The sequence below is a fragment of the Embiotoca jacksoni genome, unplaced genomic scaffold (assembly GCF_022577435.1).
Source record: "Embiotoca jacksoni isolate LCO1_2020_lvr unplaced genomic scaffold, fEmbJac1.0.p SCAF_127, whole genome shotgun sequence".
NCBI classification, from domain to species: Eukaryota; Metazoa; Chordata; class Actinopteri; family Embiotocidae; genus Embiotoca; species Embiotoca jacksoni.
In genome coordinates, this window is record NW_027185260.1 from 145,098 (window position 1) to 172,500 (window position 27,403).

General features: G+C 44.8%; 1 protein-coding gene across 1 annotated transcript in view; it reads left to right on the top strand.

The window, feature by feature from the left end:
• The first annotated feature begins 14,094 nt into the window (after positions 1 to 14,094).
• The window catches only part of paxip1 (PAX interacting (with transcription-activation domain) protein 1), a 26,421-nt gene continuing 13,112 nt past the window's right edge, over positions 14,095 to 27,403 (top strand). The window contains exons 1-14 of the mRNA XM_069145515.1: positions 14,095 to 14,251; positions 16,313 to 16,447; positions 18,110 to 18,153; positions 18,321 to 18,384; positions 18,672 to 18,782; positions 18,982 to 19,057; positions 20,237 to 20,767; positions 21,238 to 21,350; positions 22,066 to 23,035; positions 24,533 to 24,627; positions 24,732 to 24,827; positions 24,969 to 25,106; positions 26,414 to 26,535; positions 26,677 to 26,861. Of these exons, the coding sequence (XP_069001616.1) occupies positions 14,171 to 14,251; positions 16,313 to 16,447; positions 18,110 to 18,153; positions 18,321 to 18,384; positions 18,672 to 18,782; positions 18,982 to 19,057; positions 20,237 to 20,767; positions 21,238 to 21,350; positions 22,066 to 23,035; positions 24,533 to 24,627; positions 24,732 to 24,827; positions 24,969 to 25,106; positions 26,414 to 26,535; positions 26,677 to 26,861 (2,761 nt within the window). The 5' untranslated portion in view covers positions 14,095 to 14,170. The remainder of the gene's footprint in view (positions 14,252 to 16,312; positions 16,448 to 18,109; positions 18,154 to 18,320; positions 18,385 to 18,671; positions 18,783 to 18,981; positions 19,058 to 20,236; positions 20,768 to 21,237; positions 21,351 to 22,065; positions 23,036 to 24,532; positions 24,628 to 24,731; positions 24,828 to 24,968; positions 25,107 to 26,413; positions 26,536 to 26,676; positions 26,862 to 27,403) is intronic.

A 27,403-nucleotide genomic window follows, 5' to 3' on the forward strand; every position in this document is an offset into this window, starting at 1 on the left:
CGACTTTCACTACGGGATTTTAGGGTCCTCGTTTCTGATTGGCTGCGAGCCGCTGAGATGACGTAGTACTACGGCGCTTTCAGACACGTGCCTCGGACCAATACGGCTGCAAAGTTGGTGTCACGTGAGGTTCCCGGAATTCCCCGGAGGTGCGAGATGAATCCAATCCACTGGAGTCGGCTCGCGGTGCGTTCAAGGCTGCAGCGGAAATTTTGGAATTTATCGGAACTGTTGAAGACGCAGTTTGAACTGTGAGGCCGCAGTGAAAAGTCACGTTGTGTTCAGGTGTTGGTGGAAACCCTGCTCACTGCTAACCATCACAGGACATCACGTTGTTCTCACACATGTTGATGGAAATCATTCTCATGGTCATCAATGAAACAATCTGAACGAACTGAACATGTTTATAATCCAAACTGTTGTAAATGATTTATAATGTAAGAATATTATAGAATTATAAGACATGTTCTCTTCAGTCCTGCAGCCTATCTGCACGTGTCCTGTTCACACCACACATTTATTTATGAAGGCTATTTTCACCTGAGAAACCCTGAATGCACCACAGTGTAACGTCAACACAAATACTCTATAGGTCAGAAACGTAAACGCTCTGTTAACACCGATCACCGGGGAGGGAGGGGGGCCAACCACGTGCCCGCCCGGATCAATCAGTCCCCGACCACACTGTGACGGTCAGACCGGTGTCTTCCTGTTTTAAAGGCCCATTCCGTCATTTTTTTCGGATTTCCAAATATCAGCATTTCAACACATCAGCACAGTCGGTCATCAGATACTTCAGTCAGCTCGCCTTGTGTTGTTGTTGTTGTTTTGCTCTTATAGGACAACAGACTGTGTTCACAGATGATGGGTTACGCCTTTATTATTTGTATGTTTAGGCTGCAGCAGTACACATTTGCATAAATTCAACTGTGCATTAATTACACTTTAAATAAATCTGAACAAACAAGCAGATTTCAGACCTTTGTGAGACAGTTTATTGAATTCTCTTCAGGTCAGCAGGGTGAATCACGCCGCTCGTGGTGCTCACGTGACGTTTTATGCAGCCATATATAGGGGGCGATGTCCCTCGTGTTTGGAAGCTGAGGATCATCTTCATCTTTACAGGTTTTAAATATAAGGCGAATAGGAAGAAAAAGGCTTCAACATGCTGACTATAAAAACCGGATTAAAAGGCCGTTAAATGTGTTTATTTGTTGGTCTTTTCTTATCAAGGCTTCTCTTCATGTTTCATTTAGTTGGTTCAGTATTTATAGAGGAAGTAAGACGGTTGTTAGCTCAGTTTTTAACAGCCTGGGGGTACTTCTGATACTTCTAAACAGATCAAGTATTTTAAATAAGATGCGTTCAAAACCAGCGCCGAGACGGTTTTTAGATGCACAAAGTCACTACAGCACGTGAGCAGGTGTTTCGCTCTAAACGGAGCAAACTGAGGTCAAAAGAGCTGAAGAAGCTGCTTCAGACACACACACACACACACACACACACACACACACACAATAAAGGTTTGTGTATTTTACTGAGGATCCTGAAATAAATTTAACCTCTGAAGACACTTTAGTTTCTTATTCACAATTATTTTAAAATAAATTAAAAAACAGGTAACAATGAGATGGATGGTTCAAACCGTCCAATGGCTGATGAAGGATGACTTTAGACTCCAGAAGTTGTGTTGAGAGAAGAGTGTGTGTCAGTGATGTTGGCTCACACACACATCACAGACATCAGAGATCATTTCATACTTTTATTTTGGTGAGTAGAGACAGTAACAGTTCAAATGAATCCAGACCTGAAGGATTGAGGAAGGCCTTTCCACGTGCAGCTCTCTGTCAGAGAAACAAGAATATAATCAACTCATTTATTTTGTTTTCTGTTTGCTAGATAGATATTTTTTCCAGAAAAATATTCCTATAATTTGCAGAAGTAATATTTTAATAAAGTAGCAGTAACACAGAGTGGAATTAAAAAAATAAATATGAGCAGAAACTTATGAAAGGTGCTCAATATGAAGAAAGACGAGATAAAAGGTCGGTGCCTTCTGCAAACTGTCCAACATGGAGTCTAACAAGTCTCCATATTTAACTCGATATCAGTTTTATTGTCGCGTGATTAATCCGTCTGCATTTAGCGGGAACATCCACACTAAACCACAATTTTGCCTTAAATGTGGTGCAGTTATATTGAAAGGAAAATAAGCCTCGTCAAAATGAACAATTCCTTTTTTTCTGTCCGGATGTAACTCAGACTTCAAATAATAAAACATCGCAAATAGCAAAACTGTAAAGTGGATGTTGCTGGAGGTGAGCTGAGCTGTCTGGAGCCTCTCTGGCTGCTTTCATGCAGCTCGACGTCCAGCCGGCCTTCTGCTTCATCCGACGCTGTTCCACTGCAGGTGACGTCAGATGGTCACAGAAATGAAAAGGTTTTCTTCAGCAGGGTCCAACAAATTAAAACCATGAAGCTGCAGCAGGAGACTTCAAACATTAAAACAAAACCACAATCAAAGCTGCGCGAATGTAACGGTAGAAAAGGCTGGACTCACTATCTGGTATCAACACGGAGGGACTGCACTTCAATGGTATCTCATAAAACCGTTTCAATACACTGTGAAGTTTGTAATATAATAATACGAATTGCCATATAATGTGCATGTAAAGTTTACATTTATTGGGAAAGTGCCAAAAAGTGTTCCAGCTGTAAACTTCTATTCTCTTAAATTCGTTTGAACCATCAACGCGGATTTAAAGTTTGTTTTAAGTGAAAATTAAATAAAACAGAACTACGTAGCCTAATAAAAATAATACAATAATAAAACAGGACATAAATCGGATTTAAAGTCCCCGTGTTTCCAGGTGAGCCTTTAATCTGAAAGGAGAGAGTCCAGATCCAGTCAGTGAGTCTGACTGAGACCTGAACCTGCAGGCTGAAGTCAGAGGAGGGAAGCCTCCTAATGATGCGTTTGAAACCAACAAACAACAACAACAACAACACAATAAGAGTGCCGCCACGTGACGACGTCCACGCTGTCTGTGACATCATCGTGATGGAGATGAGTGTGTGGCGGGATCAGGGCCTGAAGGATAAAACCTTCCCATTAAAACACGTCACGTGTTGTTAACACATATACTATTTGATATATATACAAACAATAGTTTGTGCAGGATTTAAAGATCAAATTTAGTTCTGTCACTTGACATTTATTGTCCAGTGTCTGTCCAACATCCTGCTGCCTCAGAAAATAAACGAGGCAGCTTTGAATTCTGAATGAGCGTCATGACGGAGATTCACTTTGAGGGAAATAATCATTGAAATCATCTCACAACAAACACATAAATAAGGCAGGAAACGCTCGAGGGACCGTTAAACGGTGTGTTGTTGTGACGTGAGACGGAAAAACAGCGACGAACACGACTTTTAGTTTCTCACGGAAATACGCGTCTGTTCTTTAACTCGAATAAAACAAATTAAATCAACCATCAGCAGGTACCAGATTTATATGAAAAAGACCTGTTAGACAGCAACCTGAGCTTCTTCAATGAAGAACGGAAGCATAAAAACATCCGCTTCTCGCTCAATGATTATATTTCATGTTTAAAAGTTTCCTTTACTTCAGAAATGTAAAAAAAAAATCTGATTTTACAGAGCAGAATAAAATGACATCATTCCTCCCCTCATGAGCTTCATAATGTTCCGTTATTATTCAGGCTTTTTGAAAGAGGTGTGGATTTATTTTAATGACTGCTGTGGAAATGTAGGAAGGTGTTCCTAATATTTCATACCATGTAAATGAATGGGGTTGACTAAATATTAGGAACACCTCTGAGGATAATGTAGTGTACTTCCACCTCCAAAATAACAATTAAAATAAATCAACAGCTCCAAATCAGACTGAACTGAACACTTGAATCTTTCAGATTTCATTCTGGGATGTTGTATTGAACTGGTTTTACACTTTAAACGTCCAGTAAAGAGCAGACTGGGATTATCATCTGAGTTCAGAGGAATATTGTATTTTTTGACATCATTTAAATAAAGTGTGTTGGTGATTTTCTCCTCAGCACCTTCAGCTCTGATCTGTTGAACTTCTGGATCGTTTTTAATATCACAGAATGTTTTAATAGCACTCTGGGCTTTTTAACCTGATCCTTATTGAACCAAATGATTCTTTCAATTGAAACAGAAACACAGAAGTGTGTGTGAAGCAGAAATGGAGACAAATGTGGGATCAGATGAAGGATTTGTGAATATGAATGTTTCCTCTGAGCTGATATGTTATTATGGAGCTCTGAGAGGAGACGAGAGGAGACGAGAGGAGACGAGAGGAGACGAGAGGAGACGAGAGTCTGTTGGTGCCCAGATGTGAGATGAGCTGAGAGACAAAGCAGAGGTCATCCAGGACCGTCAGCTTCCTGTCCGCTTTACAAAACCTCCCAGAGGGGGAGGAGGGACGAGGGGGGGACACTTCCTCTCTGTCTGCTGTTTACACACACACACACACACACACACACACACACACACACACACACACACACACACACACACACACACACACACACACACACACACACACACACACTCAGGCTCGAAGCGATCGGCACTGAAGGAGCTGGTTGAACTATGACCTCTGTTGGTGATGATCACACAGTTTGGACACACTGAAAGTCAAACAGCTGTCTGAGGTTGTTTTCACATTTAAAACCTCCTTTTTCTGAAAACAAGAGACGACTGAAAATATGAAAACTTTTTAAAAACCAAAACACTGAAATGTAATAAAAACACGACAGTCTGACATCAAACCTCTAAATGATGAAGATCAGATGCACAAACAGGACGAGAGGTGAATATTAATATCAGTAAAACTAGAGACACATTTGTGGAGCATCAAAACAGGAAGAGGAAGTCTTTCTGTTGATGCTGCTGTGTTGAAGAAGACATGATGATTTCTTCAGAAAACTCTTGTTTCAGGTCAGAAGTTCATCTCCAAATGTTTAAATGTGGCATGTGTAACTCCCTGTACATCCATTGTAAAGTCAGTCTTCACATAAAACAGGTTCAGTAACATCATGTGTAACAAACAAAGTGAAATATTATTAAATTCATTTGATGACTTGGATTTGTTGAATATAATCGTTATTCAGGCCAAAGCAAACATTTAAAATCTGAGAGTTTCACAAACAAAAAAAAATCTATTTCTCTGAACTAAAAACAAAACAGCAACTAAAACTCAGATGAATCTGTATGTTACAAAAGTGATGTGATAAACATGGGCTTCCAAATAAGTATAATGAGTTTAGGTGTTTATCTTCATCTTTTTTAATGTGCAAAAAGACCAAAGAAGGCAAAAATTTATAAAATTTTCGGACTCAGTAATTATCAGATATATAGTGGAGTTATTTTTAAGATGAGTTCAAAGATAAAAACATGAACTGATGAAGGTCCAGCCCGAGTCCAGGGACACTCAGTCCTACCTGGACACTCTCCCCGTCCTCCTGCAGCTCCCCCGGCTCTCGTTCCTCCTCCACCGGCCGTCTGACAGCCCGTCCAGCCGGCCGTGAGGAGGCTCGTTGCTATCAGTTACGGCTGTAATCCTCCTGACCGTCGTGCCGTGGATAAACCCGGTGTGAAAGCAGCCCGCAGTCCGACTGACGGGCCTCCCGGGCTCCAGCGGAGCTTGGCATCCCAGACCGGTCCTGCATGAATTCACAGCAGGGCTGACAAAAGGGAGGTTTTGCTCTGTTGCCTTTTTAATTTTAAAAGGCCTCCCTAACTTTCTCCTCTGTAAAAGAAAACAATGCAGCAGTGACTTCTGTGTTTCTGAAGTTTAGGAAAAGTTGGTTTAAAAGGCGGCCAAGATGGTGGCAGGAGGCCGACCTACTCTAGCTGCTCAAGTAGCCGTGATAATGGAGCCTCCATGTTGGGTTCTGTGTTTCTGGGATTTAGGCCTGAGTATGTTGTGGTCAGTATTGGTCTGAAGATGGTGTTTGGAAATCAGCAGCAGTCTGAGTCACTATGAATCCATGTTGTCTTGGAGGCTCAGTCAGCCTACAGCACCCTCCAGAACTATGATGTTTGAATTTTAAATTAAACATGATGTAACTAAATGGGCTAAAGTCGACATGAAAAGTGTTCTCCACTCTTGACTTAATGTTTCAGCTCATTCTTTAATGTCTCTGTTTGTTGTGACAACCAAAGTAAATCTTTTGTTTCACCCACCTCCTGACCGATCTGATCAGAAACCTGACGATACTACGTCCCGCCCACCGATAGCTGTAACCTGACTGCACCACAGGCCTGTCAATCAAACAGACACGCCCCCAAAAACAGGTCTTCTTGAATCTTCTTTTCTAATGAATGAGGGATTATTTTCAGATGGACCTCCAGAAAACTAATAAGAAGGAGTGACTTTAGCTAACAACACCGAGATAACTGATGGACACATTTTATTCACTTTGGATTTGATGAGAGAAGTTGAATGGGAGTCTATGGAGCCGGAGGCTTTTTGGAGCCGACCTCTAGTGGCACTCGCTGGTATTGCAGCTGAAGACACTTCTGGATCAGAACCATTTTACAGACCTGAAGCTACGGACTCTTTTATATCCAGTCTGTGTGTAGCTCCAGAGGCCACTAGGGATGGATGTACCAAGATCCAGCCCAATCGCAAATCGCTTTAGAGATTTAACTTTTCTTTTTCTATTAAACAAACAGATAAAAATCTGAATCTCAGGCTCCGCCCACCCAGGGTTCCCGAGACGACAGGCTTACCAGCGAAGAATCAGTCCAATGCAATGTTAGTTCATCCCAGACAGCATGAGATACTGAATCTAACACATTCCCCAAAGATATGGCCGCTCAAATGTGGCGGTGGAGGATCCGGATGCAGCCCAGCAGGTCTCCTTTGTCGACATGATATCTGAACAGTGCAGTCGAGGTCACTAAACCTCGAGTTAAATGAGCCTTCAGCTTCACCGACGGATCGTCCCGCCAACCCAGAGCTCTCTGCTCAGTCAACATTGGTGCCTCAAACTTTCCACACAGTCTACGCAACAAGGAAGCGTCCGTGAAGACGTAGCGAGTGACGACGCCCCTCCTTCTCAGTGTGATGAGTCAGCAGAACCAGCGCCCTGAAACACTCTGGACCGGACGTATGTCCTCACTCAACGACATGCATGAGGCGTGCACCAACAAGGTGCAGAGATCCCCCGCTGTGTTGGCCCAGGCCAGTAAAAGCACCGTCTTGATCGACACCATGTCCGGGCCGGCCTGCTCCAGTGGTTCTAACCGTCCAACACTGTCTGCAGGTCCCACTGAGGAAGTAAGAGACTCCCTGAAGGCCTCGCCGGGTGGAACCACTGTGGACGGCGCTTCACCACAGAATTGACGCTGCTAACATCCAAAAGGTCGATGCTGAATGTCCCTTTTCTCCTAATCTTTGGTGGACTCCTGTTTCAGCCTTCTTCTATTACAGACTGTGGTTCCGTCAGTTCAAGGACAGAAATGTCTCCATCTGCTGGTGTAGCTGATAACTGCTCCTCACATTTGTGTACGTTTCCTACAGATCTGCGGTATGAATAAATCACAAACTGACATGATACACAAATGTGCAAAAACCCCTTTCATGTGTAAAAATGGACTTCCAAATGTGTGATTATCACATTGATTAACATTTGCAAAAATATCTGATCTTTTTATGTTAAGTCAGAGTGTGAGTTTCCAGAGTAAGTTATGTGTAATTGCAAACCACTTTGCGTCGTCTGACACCATAACCTTAAAAAGTAAAATAAACAACGGTACAGATTTGTGGATTGTCTTCTGTGGGTTACAAATATTAAAATCCAATAAAATTTCCATGAACATGCTGCTTGCTTGGTGATGCTTTATTACTACCTCCGCCAAGACCAATAATTCTGGATTCTATGATATGCAAATCTGCAACTGCAGCCACTACATGTCTGGATATACCTACACTGATACTTATTATTGGAATTGTGGTGATGACACATTTGCTGATTTCAGTTCTGCTTGCTGTATGAGGTTTGAGATAGTACGTGTGGATCTCAGAGGATTACTGGTACTGTGGATTGTGATATGAAGACATGAGATTGCTGGGATGGCCTATGTTTTGTCACTATTAAACTTTACTGCCATCTACTGGATCTTAAGATGTATGACATTTCTTGAGCCAAATGCCCTTTCTTACATGGTGGATTCCAAAATGCAGTGGGGCAGAAGTATGAGGTTGCATAAAATGTAAGGTACAAAGTAATGTAAGCATAGTACAAGGGCCTCTGATTGTACTTCAGTACACTAGTTGAGTATTTGTCCTTAGTTAAAGACACACCATTTTTTATGTGTATAAGTATTTATTCTGAGTGATGTTCACGTTTCAAGAGTTGCGGAGCTTCACTGTCCAAGACCGAAGAAGGCGCGTCAGCCTGGAGACACCAGGTGGGTTTTTTTTCGTTGATGTTGGCAGTAGTTGTGTCACCGTGAATTCGTCCCCCAGTCAGACTGTCAACACTGAGTTCCACTGGGACCTTCTGAGGTTCTGTTCTGGTTTTGGACTTCTTTTCTGCTTCGTGGTCTTCAGGTCAGTCTGGGTTTTGTGCTTCCTGTTTGATTTTGAAATGACTCACCTCTTCCATCTGTCTTGTTTCATTTCCTGTCCTTTGTGATTGTTGGCCCCGCCCCCTGATTAGTTTCATCTGTCCCTCGTTGTCCTTCCCTCCCTGCTGTATTTAGTCTGTGTGCTCTTCTTCCCTCTTTGTCAGTTTGTTTTAGTTTCCTGTCCGTCGCTGCGTCTTTTGAAACCCAGAGAACACAAAACACCTGAACTGTGGCGCCATGGCAACAGGGTTCTCCAACGTGACAGCACGTCTAGTTTCAGGTGCATAAATCATCCCTGACGTACCTGGACCACTGCTGACAAAATCATGTGTAACTCAGGTGCTGATTTTGTTTAAGAGATGAAACTTGGAGTGCTTACTCGCCAAGGGTCCATTTTCTCTGAGCTCCGGGCACGTCTCAACACTGAGCTCCGGGCACGTCTCAACACTGAGCTCCGGGCACGTCTCAACGCTGAGCTCCGGGCACGTCTCAACGCTGAGCTCCGGGCACGTCTCAACGATGTGCTCCGTTCCTGTGCAACAGGAGAAGTCTCGTAACTTATTGAACCATCCTCATAAGTGAATTCTTCACAAGTGAAATACTGATCTAAATGTGATACATGGGCATACAGTGTACGTTCATTTAGTACACATAAAAAGTAATTTGCATGCAATATTACTTGGGAAATTATTTTCCATTTCATGTTCCCAACATCTAAAAATTACAATTTATCATATGCGAGATGTTTGTGGATATATATCATGTGAAATGTTTTCCACATATTTCCACAATTTTCTCACGAGGAATTGAAAATATATCCTGTTCGATTAATTTGCCAGTGATAAGAACCAGTGTGTATGTTTGTCTGATTACCACTTACATCACTAACGTAGACATTTGTTGAATTCGTTATAGTTTGAATTCCTTGTGTGAATAGATTCATAAAGTATTGATCTTTAACTGACAGTGAAGTTGAGAACAAACCAAGAAGAGTTTTACCAATAACACGACCTTGAGCTGATGCTGAGCGACCATCTCCTTTCACTTCCCATTATCTTCTGCAGACTTCCCACCAACCATCAGGCAAAGGCTATTATTATTCCAGCTAAATATCATACTTTAAAATGCCCTAATTAAAACTGTGTTGCTGCGTCTCTTTAATCTGACGCTGCTGATTGAATCTGGGTGGTAGTAAGTACCACTGTCTGTAAAACCCTGGGGAAGTTTTCCATTAGACAATCTCTGGCTTCTTTCTCTCCACGCCGGCTCTTGGAGGTCATTCTCTCTTTTTCAATTAACACCCTGGTATTAAAATGTACTGTTGCTCCACAATGGTCTGATGACAACATTTAATCTACAGAGAATTCACTGCTAGTGTTTGGACAACTCAAAGGTCTCTAAATGGCAGCTTTCCTTTTTCCTGATGTTGCTACGCCTCAACCTGTTCTTAAAAATGGCCTCTTGTTTTTTTCCTCCACATCTTCATTTTATGCTGCAATGTTAGTGCACAGGATGTCCCACAAATTATCTGCCAATCAAACAGGTTGGGCAGGTCTGTGCTCATTACATGAAGTTATTATTATTATTATTATTATTATTATTTTTTTAAATACGATATCTACAACATTTCCTTTTTGCCCTGTAAGCCCTTAATGACCAACCTCCATTATATTTCAGACCTCATAGTACCCTATTAGCCCAATTAAACGATTCACTCTCAGCGGTGCAGCCTTACTTGTTGTTCCTAGAGTCACGAAGAACAACAGATGTTGCAGCTACTTCTCAGAGAGACAGAGAAATTATTGAGGAATTTATTGCTTCTATTGATAACAGGTAACATAACAGTGATTATAGTGCACCCAATCATCATCCATCAGTGATGTCATCATCCAGCAGTGATGTCATCGTTGGTTTGTGAACATGGGGGCGGCACGGTGGTGCAGTGGTTAGCACTGTCGCCTCACAGCAAAAAGGTTCTGGGTTCGAATCCGGTCCTGGGCCTTTCTGTGAGGAGTTTGCATGTTCTCCCTGTGCTTGCGTGGGTTCTCTCCGGGTTCTCCGGCTTCCTCCCATCATCCAAAAAAAAAAACATGCACCTCAGGACTGTGCTGACAGGTCATCATTGTAAATGAGAATTGGTTCTCAATTGATATTACCTGGTTAAATAAAGGTCAAAAAAACAAACAAAAAAAAAAAACATTATGAATCCTCCAGTTCAGATTCTGTCCGTCACCATCTTTGCTAGTTCGGAGCGGTTTGGAGCAGGAAGTGACCATATTTGGACGAGCTGGGGGAGGAGCCAGCGGTGGATCTGACCGATCTGATCGGAAACCTGACGATACTACGTCCCGCCCACCGATAGCTGTAACCTGACTGCACCACAGGCCTGTCAATCAAACAGACACGCCCCCAAAAACAGGTCTTCTTGAATCTTCTTTTCTAATGAATGAGGGATTATTTTCAGATGGACCTCCAGAAAACTAATAAGAAGGAGTGACTTTAGCTAACAACACCGAGATAACTGATGGACACATTTTATTCACTTTGGATTTGATGAGAGAAGTTGAATGGGAGTCTATGGAGCCGGAGGCTTTTTGGAGCCGACCTCTAGTGGCACTCGCTGGTATTGCAGCTGAAGACACTTCTGGATCAGAACCATTTTACACACCTGAAGCTACAAACTCTTTTAGAAACAGTCAGTGGTTCAGACTCTGTGCTGGTTTGATTCACCACATTTGTTTGACTTTTTTCTACTTGTGTCAATTCAGGCGTGTTTTGCTGTTGTTTGTCATTTTGCTAATCATGCGTTTAGTCCGAGCAAATCAAAAATGATTGTGTAATTGAATAGAGTGTTGAGGGATGGTCATGTCAATCACTGGTGGTGTCTTCTGTCTTCTGTCACATCCTGTTACAGCCTCCGTCTGACAGCTTCTGCTTTCCTGCTGCAGGATGTTTAATTCAGATTTTCTAAGATGTCATTTCTTCTGCGATTCTCTCCTGTGATACGGTGGTTAATTGCTTCATTCATTAGCAGGTGTCAAGCCAACTGTCAAGTGCACACACAGGTGTAGGTCCGCACGCTGACGCTGCACGGTGGATCATGGATGCTCAGTGCTAAGAGACCATGACAAACCGAGCAGCGACCAAATGAGAGCAGTAATTGGAGGAGCCGTCTGACAGCTACATTAACGATGTGGACGGTTGCCTCTCGACCTTGTTGCTGTGAGATGTAGACATTACTTTAGACACACCGCCTGTCATCATGCACCACGTTGGTCTGGGTCCTTGTGGACGTCACCCGCTGCCCCCCCCCTTACACACACACACACACACACACACAAAATCCCCACCACCACCCCTACAGTGATTGGACGAAGCCATTTGACAGATGAATTAATGTGCTCAGACTGATCTCCTGATGACCATAAACCTATTTGATTTAGACATCTCTTTTTGAGCACAGACCTGACATGATGTAGTGCATTCATTAACCCATTAATGTCCAAAGTGGAATTTTTATAATTTACTTTACTGGTTTTGGAGAAAAAAAACACCACTTTTTATGTGGTGTGTCCACAGACTGTTTCTAAAAGAGTTCGTAGCTTCAGGTCTGTAAAATGGTTCTGATCCAGAAGTGTCTTCAGCTGCAATACCAGCGAGTGCCACTAGAGGTCGGCTCCAAAAAGCCTCCGGCTCCATAGACTCCCATTCAACTTCTCTCATCAAATCCAAAGTGAATAAAATGTGTCCATCAGTTATCTCGGTGTTGTTAGCTAAAGTCACTCCTTCTTATTAGTTTTCTGGAGGTCCATCTGAAAATAATCCCTCATTCATTAGAAAAGAAGATTCAAGAACACCTGTTTTTGGGGGCGTGTCTGTTTGATTGACAGGCCTGTGGTGCAGTCAGGTTACAGCTATCGGTGGGCGGGACGTAGTATCGTCAGGTTTCCGATCAGATCGGTCAGATCCACCTCTGGCTCCTCCCCCAGCTCGTCCAAATATGGTCACTTCCTGCTCCAAGCCGCTCCGAACTAGCAAGATGGTGACGGACAGAATCTGAACTGGAGGATTCATAACGTTCACAAACCAACGATGACATCACTGATGGTTGATGACATCACTGAAGGTTGATGACGTCACTGATGGATGATGATGTCACTGATGGTTGGTCCTAATACACATCTTATTCATCTGTACTGAACACATCCATAAAGATACAGTTTATGATATGCACAATATCTTTTTCCAGTTTACTGTGAAAACAACGTTATCTTTTCTCCTGTGTTAAAGCATAGAGTTGAATAGTTTTGTTGACCCATCTATCCTCCCTGATCTCCTCAGGCTTCTATAATAGTGTTTTATAAGTGACCTGACATGGTTATAATCAATTTCTAGATCATCACATTATCCAATATGCCAGAATTCATATCTTTCTACTGCAGAATTTAGCATTTAGATTTGGATTACATATATTTGACTTGTGGGGTGTGAGACGTGTCTAAGACAGAGCTCCCATTCTCCCTATTTTATAACACATTTGTAAGACTGGAAAATAGCACTTTCTATGAGAACAATAATAATTTGAATGCCCATAGTCTTGGTCTTTTTCTCAAACAAAGAAGTCTTGAATAATAATGTTGCTTGATATTAAATCATCGTTTACAAGACACTTGTAGAACATTTTTCTGTTATCTCCCCCCGTATTTACAGTATATAGTAATAATGATATCCAGTTTTTAATAAATAGATATTGTACATATTCATATCTGGACACACAAACGGAAATAAAATGTCACGTATGAAACATCTCTATTATTGTCAGTATTAAATAATAGTGACAAATATGATAATGCTGTGACAATAATGAAACTTTAACTGTATTAAACTGTTCTCCAATACAAGTTGCTGCTTTCACAGCCTTGTCCTATAATATTTGTGTAATATTCCATTAATATTTCAACACTGTTCTTTAATCCCTTTAATATTTTTCTCTTATTACTTCTGACTGATTCTTAAGATTTTACCTTTTTTGATTGGAAAGTATTCATTGCTTTTCATGTTTTTATTTCGTTTTATTGTCACATTGACAGTCTGAGAGCACTACAGCTGGATACCACCAAACCCAGCAGGACACCATCCTCTACGTCATCGGTCGGTGTGTTTGCTCCTAATGACGTGATGACGTCATACTGTCTGCTGGATAATCTGGTCAGTGATTACAAGTTTAGGTGAAAACATCTACTTGCATAGTACAGGGGGGTTCAATGTGCATTGGAAAACATATTTATGGATTCAAGACGTTATAAATCTCTTACATCAGTATTTTTGTTTAAGTACCACAAAGAAACAACCACTTAATGTGACACACGTCACCAGAGAGCCAAACCAACGAGCCCTAACCCTCTTAATGTTTGGCGGACCCCCCTGTTCTCAGAATGGACCAGTCCGAGGCGCGCTCAGCGGTTTGGCGCTCGAGCGGCTCCGGTCCACCGGTACTTTCCTCTTCCGGCTGCTTTCAAACACGATCTTATGACGTTCACGGACAAACATGTCTGAAGAGGAGAACAAGGTTTCCGACGGGCTTTTCAAAGATGTCAAATTCTACGTGGTGGGGGACATCGAGCCGAAGGTGAGGACGCTAGCTTCTGGGTTTCAGCTACATTGGTAGCATGCTAACTTGCTAGACCCATTCAATCTAAATGGGATGTTGTAGGCGAAGCTAATCAGCGAGCTAACGGGGGGGGGGGGGGCGGGGGGGGGGGGGGGGGGGCTGCTCCACGACCAACACCGAGTTGTCTCTTCAGCTGGTTCACGTGTCCGGTGAGAGCCCGGTGTCCGGTGAGAGCCCGGTGTCCGGTGAGAGCTGCTCTTTAGCTTTAGCATTAGCTGAGTTCCGTCGGTCAGCTGCTAGCTGCTAGCTCCTGGAGCTCCTCCTCCTCCTCCTCCTCCTCTCCTCCTCCTCTCCTCTCCTCTCCTCTCCTCTCCTCTCCTCCCTCTGATGTTACATGTGTTTACCAACATCTTCCAACTGGACGCCCTTACTGCGCATGTCCCCGCTCCATCAGACCTGAGGTCCAGGTGTACTTCCGGGTCGCCCTCCTGTTTGTGTCCCACATGAACGGAGCACGAGCTCATCGATGCCGCGAAGAAACATGATTTTACCCCCCCCCCCCCCCCCCCCCCCCCCCCCCCCCCGTGAGGTGGTGTGGGGTGAGGACATGAAACGAAGTAAAATGTCCCCGCTGAGCTCCACCAGACCTCCACCAGACCTCCATCAGACCTCCATCAGACCTCCACCAGACCTCCATCAGACCTCCATCAGACCTCCACCAGACCTCCATCAGACCTCCACCAGACCTCCATCAGACCTCCACCAGACCTCCACCAGACCTCCATCAGACCTCCACCAGACCTCCATCACACCTCCACCAGACCTCCACCAGACCTCCATCAGACCTCCACCAGACCTCCACCAGACCTCCATCACACCTCCACCAGACCTCCACCAGACCTCCATCACACCTCCACCAGACCTCCACCAGACCTCCATCAGACCTCCACCAGACCTCCACCAGACCTCCACCAGACCTCCATCAGACCTCCACCAGACCTCCACCAGACCTCCACCAGACCTCCATCACACCTCCACCAGACCTCCACCAGACCTCCATCACACCTCCACCAGACCTCCACCAGACCTCCATCACACCTCCACCAGACCTCCACCAGACCTCCATCAGACCTCCACCAGACCTCCACCAGACCTCCACCAGACCTCCATCACACCTCCACCAGACCTCCATCACACCTCCACCAGACCTCCATCACACCTCCATCACACCTCCACCAGACCTCCATCACACCTCCATCAGACCTCCACCAGACCTCCACCAGGCCTCCACCAGACCTCCATCACACCTCCACCAGACCTCCATCAGACCTCCACCAGACCTCCACCAGACCTCCATCAGACCTCCATCAGACCTCCATCAGACCTCCACCAGACCTCCATCAGACCTCCACCAGACCTCCACCAGACTTCCATCAGACCTCCATCAGACTTCCATCAGACCTCCATCAGACCTCCACCAGACCTCCATCAGACCTCCACCAGACCTCCATCACACCTCCACCAGACCTCCACCAGACCTCCACCAGACCTCGTTGTCTCAGTGGGCGCTCCAGCCCAGGTCTGAGTGAACCATGTCCTTTCCTGTCCTTGTAGTTATTCTGTTGAACTGATTCTGTCTTCGGTTGTCTGAAGTATTGAAGTCGTTCCTGACTGACAGCTGCAGACGTGTTTGTCCTCTGAGTGTCTGAGACAGCGCTCGCTGGTTTCTGATGGACTCAACCGGTTCATCAGTCAGCGCCACTGAAACCGTGTCAGCAGGCTCAAATAAGTGACTTTAATTTTACTTGAAAGGATTACTAACAGAATGATCTTGCAGAGAGATGCGGTCTGGATGCCGTGACGGTGATTCATTATTCACCTGATGGTCGTCACAGCTGCGTGTCCAGATGTTGTGTAAGAGAAGCGCTGCCTGATACGACCTCAGACGGCACCTTCTCACTTTATTTATACCAAACTGTTGCGTCTTTATCAAAAAGCTCGCTCTACTTTCACACGGTGGGATTATAAAGTGTGACGTGTAAAGTCTGGACTGACGTAGAGCTCCACTCAATCCTGCAGGTGGTGCAGCTGCTGAAGGCTGGAAAAGGGAAGGAGGTGTCCTACAATGCTTTGGCCACCCACATCATCGCAGAGGACGGGGACAACCCAGAGGTGGGCGAGTCCAGGGAGGTGTTCGACCTGCCCGTCGTCAAGGTAACGGCTGCGTTTACAACAACGCGTGTGGACGAGTCACGCTTTTTGTCCTGTTTCTTTAATGCGTAATGACGTGAAGTGTTTTTACAGAGAAGTAAGCTGTGTGAAGGGTTTACCTGAAAACACGGCGGTGCACAGATGAACGAACACAAACAGAGCTGCTGGAGAAACTCTGCGCTGTGTTTACAGTTTGGTTTATGTGTCGGTGAATAAATGCTACGACTCCTCGGGAGCCGAGCCCAGTTCTCCCGTCTTGTTTGCCGCCTGCTGATTGAAGTGAAGGAGTCACGGTGCGTTCGCAGGCAGCTGGGAAGTGAGAAAGCTCGGACCCGGTAACCTCCGACCTCCCGGCCGAGAGACAACATGACAACAACAAAGAGGCGACGTGGCCGCCTGCGGGAAGTCTCCTGTCTGACACTACATTTCTAAATGTCTTTTTCTGAGCAGATAACGTATAAAACAGAAAACCGATAGCACCAGAGAAGCGTCCGTGTCGGTCGGCTGCTACGACGCGTCGTTGTCCGTCAGTGGAGTAATTTGTTTTGTTTAACGGCTCTGATTAGTGCGACCGTAATGAACAATGAAGGGACTTATTTTGTCCTGAACTAGTATAAATAATCTTCCTTTTACCTCGAACGTTTCCATGGCAAGAGACGTCGGCGCTTCTCTGAGCTCTCAGACTGGGAGATTCCCAGTTCAACAGGTGTTCAGGTGATTTCTCCCACTCGGAGGTGGAAATGTTCCCACTTCCCAGTTGCTCATGAACGCACCATTATCCTCGAAGTTAGCAGCGATGTATCCGCATAACCTGACCAGGCTCATTTAAGGTGGATCGATGTTTAAGACCGATAGAGGACATGAGGAAGGACAGAGGACAAAAGGAGGGAGGATAGAGGACAGGAGGAAGGACAGAGGACAAAAGGAGGGAGGATAGAGGACAGGAGGAAGGACAAAGGACAGGAGGGAGGACTGTTATGGACTGATGTCTGTTCTTCATTGTATCTAAAGTTCTTTAAGTATTTCGTCATATTTAAATTATAAATTCAGTTTAATCCTAATGCAGATTTAATTATATTCTTTAGTCATTAATAAGAACCGATAAGAGTACTGATTAATAACCGGACCGATAGGAGGTTGTGTGATTAATAACCGGACCGATAGGAGGTTGTATGAGATAAAACTAGTATTTTGAACACAGCTGTCTCTACAGCTGGCTGCTGGATGAAGACTGAGCGTGAGGATGATGATTATCATCATTATCAGCCATGTTCTACCAGAGATTTGTGATTATTATATTTATATAAATGTTGTGACTACAATAGTCCCAACTGATGTGATAATGCATCGTGTTTATTTTAACCCTGCATGCTTTCTTCTTAGTTTGGGTTCAGACTACAATACAAATGTGATGAAAGTGGAAAGCTCCCTCAGCAGAGTTTTCATTGGGCGGTTTTAAGGAAGTAGCTCATGTCTTTACAGTAAATACAGCCAGTAGCAGGTTAGTTTGTCTCATCACAAACAATCTGGCAAACTATTCCTTTAATGTTTAAAAATGCATGTGTTAATTACCATAGTTATTTACAGCCTTCCCAGTCAAAGTGTTCCTGTGATTTAAAGCCATGTTATCAGTCATGAGCTCGTGTCTGTCCTCGTGTCTTCCAGCCGTCCTGGGTGATCCTGTCCGTTAGGTGTGGAGACCTGCTACCGTATCCTTTCGCCAGCCAATCCTCACCACCACCAGGGTGGAAATAAGAGACGGACGTGAATGTGTGAACTGTTTTCTTCTGGATTCATTGGTCCAGAGGATTTTAGGAAGCAGTGAATAACTGTCGTTACGTTCTGATGTGTTCTTCTTTAACCATGAACCCCACAGAGTGACTGGATTCTCCCCAGAGTCAGGGCAGGTCTTCTTTGGTGTGACAGCTTGCCTTCCCAGGGTAAGTGTGTGTGTGTGTGTGTGTGTGTGTGTGTGTGTGTGTGTGTGTGTGGGGGGGGGGGGGGGGGGGGGGGGGGGGGGGGGGTCAGCTGAATTATTCAGCATTGAAGATGTGGATCGTTTCTAAAAAAGAAAAACGACTCCTACTTCCTGATTTGGAGGAAAGGACCTGTCGGTCTGTTGTTGGAACAACTTGGACTGTTTCTCTATAATCATGTGATGAAGCTCCTGACTGTGTGTGTGTGTGTGTGTGTGTGTGTGTGTGTGTGTGTGTGTGTTGGTACACAGCTTCCAGAGGACCTCACCGCTCTGTGGGCTTATGTAACCTTTTATGGAGGAGAATGTCAGCTGAACCTCAACAAGAAGGTCACCCACTTAGTGGTGAAGGAACCCAAAGGGGTAGGTGCATGCTGGGAACTTGATCTAGTTTTTCTTTGCACATTGTTTTTGCAAATTTGTGCTTAGTTTTGTTTTTTTCACAAACACACAAGTTGTAGAAACTTGTTCGTAGATTCAAATGCAGATTTGTCTTTTTGGATGTAACTATGTAAATACGAGCTCACCATTCAATGTTTTTTTTTTATTTGTACATTTTCAGGCCAAGTTTGAGTGCGCTCTGAAACACCCCGGCATCAAGATTGTCACCCCGGACTGGATCACAGACTCTGTGAAAGGTAACATGAGTGCTGCGAACTGATTTATTTATTCATTCATTGTATTTAGTCGACCAATAGAAAATTTATCTGCTATTTTCAGTCTTCTATAATCAATTAATTGGAATTGTTTTTAATCAACAATGTCAAATATGATCGAATACGACTTTTCTTTGTTGCACTTTTATAATAAACAGAATATCTTTGGGTTTTGGACTGTCGGTCAAACAACAGAAAATAAAACAAGATGTCACTTCGGTCTGTAACAAATTCAAACAGGAGATTTCACTGTTTTCTGAGTCTCCTCCTCCCAGCAGATGAATGAAAACTACTTTCAGTCACAGTTGCAAACTAGAGCTGTAGTTTAAGATTCATTTCACTGTTGTCTTTAGTTATTTGATAAGTGTATATAAATGTCACAAAATAGTGAAAAGTGTCTGTCATAATTTAATAATTTGTCACGTCCCAGCCTGTTAATTCAGATTACAATCCAGGCCTGAAATATTTTTATACTCAATTTACTATAATGTTGGTAAAAAAAAAAAAAAAAAAATCATCAAATCTTGTTAAAATAGCTGCAACCAGAGAATATTTGAAACTTTCTCTCCATTTAAATTATCGCTGGTTAATTTTCTGTTGACTAATTGGTGAAGTGCTGAAAATAATAAATCAATTATTAAACTCTTCAACTGACATGAAAACAGGCAGCAAGTTAATCAGATTATACATTCTTGCAGAAACAGTCTGCGTCCTGCTCTACATTTGGAATACAACTTTTTCCTCTAAAATTTTTTACAAAAGTTTGGGGGCATTTTAAAAAACAGGAGCAGAATTGGTGCATAAAGTTAGTGTTTTTAAAATGAAGTGAGGCCAGATTAAGATGCGTTAACAGTAATCACTACAGAATTAGTGTGAATCATCCTGATGTGGACAGAAGATCAACTCTGTGTGACAGAGACTTTTATTTACCTCCTGATACCCTTTTTATACGTGTAATGCATCAGTTAGTACATAAATAAAACCTAATAGGTGCTGGATGACCTGACCTCTGACCTCTGTGAACAACAGCGCTGCTTGTAGGTGTGTGAAAGACGGAGATACAAAATAAAGTAAATAAAATGATGGCTTTGTGTAGGATTGGAATACTGACCTGAATTTTTTTTTTAACAATGTTTTGAACTATTGCTCCTCTTTTGAAAGATAAAATGAGGAAGGACGATGCTCTCTACCACCCCAGACTGACGTACGTGGAGCCTGAGGAAGACGAGGAGAGTGATGGAGAGTCATACGACCAGCGCTCCCACTCAGAAGGGAGCTACAGCCCCCGGCGGTCCCACCCGTCCAGCGGCGGTTCGTCCGGTGAGGAGTCCAGTCCCCGCCGACGACCTGGACCCAAGCGACTGAACTCCGTGTCCCCGACGTCGCCCCGCAAACCCGAGCGCCGCAGCGAGCGCATGTTCGACGACTCCGACGACGACTCCTCCACCGAGAAGGAGGGCACCAACCTCAACTGGACTCCAGCTGAGGTCGTCACGCCGACTCCGCCCATCCCGACCGGCACGGCCAGACGGCGAGCCGGCCCGCCGGGCATCAAGGACCCGGTGTCGTCCACGGGCAGCGGGCTGATCAACCTGTGTGCCACGGTGCCTCCGGTATCCGGCAGTGGAGGAGGGATTCCTGCAGAAGCTCGCTCTGCCGCCGCCGCCGCCATCAGTCACTCCACACAGCAAGGTGAGTACACCCAAAGAACTTGGTATCCATGGTAACAGGTTAGAGCAGCTACACAACCACACGATGCTGCTGCAGCACGTCCTCTCCAGTTTCAGCATCTTACCTGCTTGTTTGTCTCCCCGAGACAATGAGCAGACAGTTTGGTTCTTTTGACTGGAGCCTGTTTCAGTGATCCGTCAGTAGACGTGTCTCACTGGGAGGTCGAGTGTTTCCCATGACCGCTTCTAAACATCGTTGCCATCATTTGGAGATTATTTGGTTTGTTTGAAGTCGTAATACATTCATGTCGTTCTCCTCAACACTGACAGACGCTCTGGATTCAGGTCACACATCTTTATTTCTTTAAAAAGATTTTCTCTCAACTTCATGTGACTTCTCAAGCTGGACGGATGTTATTTATTGTTGTTGATGGGATCATGTCTACGTAACCCGGTCTCCTGGTGATGAAGGCTCCTCTTCCTGCTCTCCAGGTGTATCTGTTCCAGAGGTAATCCCTGGATGGAGTACGGCCACCAGAACGCTCCGCAACATCACCAACAACTCTGACATGCAGCCGGCCAGCCGACCGACCAACGTAGCACACGTATGTAGCAACGCTTTACTGAGCAGCACCACATGTCTCTAATATCGTTCTGACATCATGTACAGACCACAGCGAGCTGAGCAGTGACATCATGTTCAGTCCTGTGCAGCGTAGACGTGTCCACGGCTGTCCCTGACCAAAGATTCACAGAGTCGACTAGCAGTAGTCACTAGTCAGGGCACAATTATATTCATTAAATTACTTGGATATATATTTTTGGGGGCGTTAAAAAAATTGGTTGAAGTTCCAGAGTTGAGACAGAAAGCTAAGAATACCATTGTTAACACATGACCGAGAGACAAAACTGAAATAATTAACCTTTGAAATAGAACGTTTACAAGTGTACACGCAAAATGTTCCGCCTGTTAGTGACCCATTAAACTATAACTGCTATCCAGAGCAGCCGTAGTACCATACCGCACTTTAGGCTGGTGATGTTTTCTGATGATTGAATGTGCTGAGGGAATTTATGCCTGCAGAGTTTGCATGTCACTGTCGGGTTGATCCTTCACCTGCTTGTATCATTCAGATAGAGGTTGTGGTACTGACACCTTGGCACGGGCTCCTTAACGAAGGGATGTGACATAAGGTGGTCATCCTGCATCAGCCAGGTTTCTTCACAGCAGACTAGTGTTTCCTCAAACCTCTGCAGAGTACTCTGGATCAGTTCCTTCTCTACGTTTCAACTCGTTTTCTTTGTTCTGATGTGTTGCAGATTATCCAGAATCTAGCTGCCAATCAGACAAAGCCTTTGGAGCAGCAGACCAATCAGAGCCATGCTCAGACCCCCATCAGTACCAACCCTCTCCTCTTCAACCAGGCCAAACTGTCCGGCCAGGCTCTCACAGCCGAGCAACAGCAACAGCTACTGCAGCAGCAACAGTCCCACCAGCCTGCCCAGCAGCAACATCTGCAGTTACCACAGCAACCACAGCAACCACAGCACCCACAGCAACCACAGCATCCACAGCATCCACAGCATCCACAGCAACCACAGCAACCACAGCATCCCGTGATGCACCTCCAGCAGCAGCATCAGATGATGCAGCTGCAACACCAACAGCAGCAACAGTCACAGATTGCTCAGCAACAAGGTTTCCCACAGTTGCCCCCACAGCAGCAACAGTTTCTGCAACAACAACAACAACAACAACAACAGCAGCAGCAGATGCACCAACAGCAGTTGTTCTCGCAGCAGCAGCAGCAACAACAGCAGCAACAACAACAACAGCAACAACAACAGCAGCAACAACAACAACAACAACAACAACAACAACAGCAACAACAACAACAGCAGCAGCAGCAGCAGCATGCGTTCTCCCAGCAGCAGCTGCGGCCCCAGCAGCTCCTCCGACCCGGGCTGCAGCAGCTGCAGCAACAACAGGCGCTGCAGCAACAGCTGCAGCAGTTTCAGCAGCAACAACGGATGCAGATGCTGCAGCAACAACAACAGCAGAACCAGCAGCAGTTGCACCTACAGCAGCAGCAGCAACAGCAGCATTTCTTGCAGCAACAACAACAAATGCAGCAGATGCAGAAGCAGCACTTGCAGAACCAGCAGCAGCAGGTTCTGCAGCACCAGAACCAGCAGGTCCTACAACAGCAGCAGCAGACAACGCTGCAGCCGCAGCTCCAGCAGCATCCTCACATCTCCCAGCTGTTCGGACACGAGCCGGGACAAGAGAGTGAGTACAGACTTGAAATATGACATCAGTCTGAAGTGTTGAACTGACTGCAGTTACTCTGAGTGTGTTTACACGTGAAAATGACATTAGATTCCTAGAAGAACATGAAAAGGAGTTTGAGTTTCTCTGATCTGTGGTGAATGACAGGTAACACTGTCAAAGTTCTGGTTCTGTACAAGGACCCGTACCAGCTGTCTACACTGGTGGTCCAACTGTGGACGACCAGTGGAGTGAGTGACGGAGAATTAGGAAGTGGTGTTGTGTCCACAGACTGGATATAAAACCACAGACTGGATATAGAACTACAGACTCGATATAAAACTACAGACTGGATATCAAACTACAGACTATATATCAAACTACAGACTGGATATAAAACTACAGACTGGATATAAAACTACAGACTGGATATAAAACTACAGACTGTATATCAAACTACAGACTGTATATCAAACTACAGACTGGATATAAAACTACAGACTGGATATAAAACTACAGACTCGATATAAAACTACAGACTGGATATCAAACTACAGACTGGATATAAAACTACAGACTGGATATAAAACTACAGACTGGATATAAAACTACAGACTGGATATAAAACCACAGACTGGATATAAAACTACAGACTGGATATAAAACTACAGACTGGATATAAAACTACAGACTGGATATAAAACTACAGACTCGATATAAAACTACAGACTGGATATCAAACTACAGACTGGATATAAAACTACAGACTGGATATAAAACTACAGACTCGATATAAAACTACAGACTGGATATCAAACTACAGACTATATATCAAACTACAGACTGGATATAAAACTACAGACTGGATATAAAACTACAGACTGGATATAAAACTACAGACTGGATATAAAACCACAGACTGGATATAAAACTACAGACTGGATATAAAAGAGTTCGTAGCTTCAGGTCTGTAAAATGGTTCCGATCCAGAAGTGTCTTCAGCTGCAATACCAGCGAGTGCCACTAGAGGTCGGCTCCAAAAAGCCTCCGGCTCCATAGACTCCCATTCAACTTCTGTCATCAAATCCAAAGTGAATAAAATGTGTCCATCAGTTATCTCGGTGTTGTTAGCTAAAGTCACTCCTTCTTATTAGTTTTCTGGAGGTCCATCTGAAAATAATCCCTCATTCATTAGAAAAGAAGATTCAAGAAGACCTGTTTTTGGGGGCGTGTCTGTTTGATTGACAGGCCTGTGGTGCAGTCAGGTTACAGCTATCGGTGGGCGGGACGTAGTATCGTCAGGTTTCCGATCAGATCGGTCAGATCCACCGCTGGCTCCTCCCCCAGCTCGTCCAAATATGGTCACTTCCTGCTCCGACCTGGTTGGGACTAGAAAGATGGAAGATGAAAAAAGTTCTCTCTTTGAAAGGAAGCCAGTTTCAGTGGTTTTGTACTTCCAGGTTGTCCACAAGCCTCAGCCATACCTCACACACAGCATCAATCCTGCTTTCCTCTCAGTTCCTCAGGATGGCTTCCTGCTGGGCTGTGTGTTTGCTGTCGCCGACTATCCAGAACAGATGGCTGACAAACAGCTGCTGGCCACGTGGAAGAGGGTGAGATGGTCACTCAGTCCCTCAGGGACCATGAAGACAGCAGGAGCTGGAATAAATATACAGAAATAGTGCTATAAAAGATGTTTTCTGAACTCCTCCCTCAGGTCATCCAGGCCTGTGGAGGTGCTGTTGATCCAACGATGAGCGGCCGCTGCACACACCTGCTGTGTGAGAGTCAGGTCAGCAACATGTATGTGCAGGTAAGAACACACAGTGACACACAACCACTCTGAATGAGGTCTTTTTCACGTGTTGGTATGAAACCATATCACAGAGGTTAAAGAGTGAGCTGATGTCTGAACTACAGGACGATCTGCTCCTTGGTTTCGTTTCCTCTGCAGGCTCTCCGGGAGGGGAAGCGCTGCGTGACGGCCCACTGGCTCAACACCGTACTCAAGAGGAAGAAGATGGTTCCTCCTCATCGGACACTGCATCTGCCCTTTGCCTTCCCTCCTGGAGCTAAACCCTGCTCTCAGCACGTATGTCCTCTGGCTCTCTAACAAGGGCAACGTTTTCATCATGAACTTAAACTGAACTTTAAATCCAGCAGTGCAGTTTCAGCTTCAAGATTGTGCAACGCTTTGCTGCCTTTCTGTTCATCAGCTGTCCCTTTTGAAAGACCTTTATTGAACTGAGTTGTACAGTTGATTGACCCGGACAGTATGAGCAGAAAGATGCCGGCTGCAGGAAGGCCGATAGAAACGTGTAGAGTGATCTAACAAATCGAGCATGATTCATAAGAATCAGAGTGTCTGCAATATTAAAGGCTGAAAGACAGCAGCAGATGTGTTGAGAAAACATTACAGGTGAAACTCGCTCCAGATGCTCCAGATGCTCCAGATGTAGACATTCGTAAACTTTGGGCCGCAACAGTTTGGATCTCAGAATGAATCCAACATCCTGTTTGGGATGAACACATCAGCTGTTGTAGTCCTGCTGTCACTACTTTCTGTTTGAAGTTACCTTCCTCAGGGCTGCAGTGACCGTCACAACAAGGTGTCCTTTAGTTTCTGAGTTTGTGATGATGAGACAAGTTCTGCCAGTTTCATGGTCTCGCTCCACGTTAGATTCAAAAGCTGCACTCGTACCCAAAGGTAGAGGCCTGTTCACCGGGTCTTCCTGTTTGGTTGTTGTATGTTAGCGGTGGGCGACATGCTCCTAAAATAATATCAGGATATATCTGGATACTTTTGTGATAACGACATTCTTGACAATATGACAAAATACAGAAAAATATTTTATTATTAATTTCATTTCATAATTACACACAATTTCAACAAAAGTGTAAAAGATTTGTCAGCACAAACGAAACATTATTCCTTCAAATATTCATTAAAAACTAAACAAAGGGTTGTCAGGACGACAACGACGATCAGCTGCAGAGCTTCTAACTGCGTCTTCACCCTGTCGCCACGTCCACAGACGCTCCGCTCGCATTTTATCAAGTTCAATGTCGACGTTTGTCCATTGATAACAGAGTTTTGGGCTTTTGTTGCACTTCTATGTTGTAATGAATCGAGTTGTTCACCTGAGCGTCTGCTGCTCCGTGTGTGGAGCTGTGTGGGTGAAGGGGGCGGAGCCACCCGATGTGAAATGAGAGGACAGAGAAAGCAGCCGTCAGCTAAACTGTCACTCAGCTGACACCGGTCGGAAAACTGCCTTTATCACGATATGAATGTTTCACATCATCTGAAAAATGATGCCGGTATTATGGTGAACGATCGGATGTGACGCACCCCGATTGAATGTTCCCGCCGGTCTGAGCGTCCCTCTGCTGTCTCCTCAGATCATATCAGTGACTGGCTTTGTGGACGCTGACAGAGATGACCTGAAGCTGATGGCCTACCTGGCTGGAGCCAGATACACCGGATACCTGTGTCGCAGCAACACGGTCCTCATCTGTAAAGAGTGAGACTGGGGGGGGGGATGAGTTCCTGCTGTGTGTGTGTGTGTGTGTGGGGGGGGGGGGGGGGGGGGTGCCCTGCGTATTAACCTGAGCAGGACCAGCTGCTGTGTTCCTGATCCGGTTGTCTCTCTGATCTCGTTCAGACCCAGCGGGCTGAAATACGAGAAGGCCAAGGAGTGGAAGATCCCGTGCGTGAACGCCCAGTGGCTGTGTGACATCCTGCTGGGCAACTTCGAAGCTCTCCGACAGATCCAGCACAGCCGGTACTGCATCTACACACACCCAGAACCGCTGGTGCCCAACCTGCAGCTGGTGCAGAACCTGCTGGGTACGTACACGTGAAGTTGTCTGGTGGTGGAGGGGCACAGTGGATGAAGAGGTGTGTGTGTGTGTGTGTGTGTGTGTGTGTGTGTGTGTGTGTGTGTGTGTGTGTGTGTGTGTGTGTGTGTGTGTGTGTGTGTGTGTGAGAGAGATGTGTGTGTGTGTATATGCGTGTGTGTGTGATGTGTGTGAGTGTTGTGTGTGTGAGTGAATGTGTGTGTGTATGTGAGTGTGTGTGTATGTATATGTGTGAGATGTATGTGGGTGTGATGTGTGTGTGAGTGATGTGGGTGTGTGTGTATGCATGTGTGTGTGTGTGTGTGTGTGTGTATATGTATGTGGGTGTGGTGTGTGTGATGTGTCTGTGATGTGTGTGAGATGTGTGATCTGTGTGTGAGTGAGTGTGTGTGTGTGTGTGTGTGTGATGTGTGTGTATGTGAGTGTGTGTGTGTGTATGTATGTGTGTGTGATGTATGTGGGTGTGATGTGTGTGTGAATGATGTGTGTGTGATGTGGGTGTGTGTGTATGCATGTGTGTGTGTGTGTGTG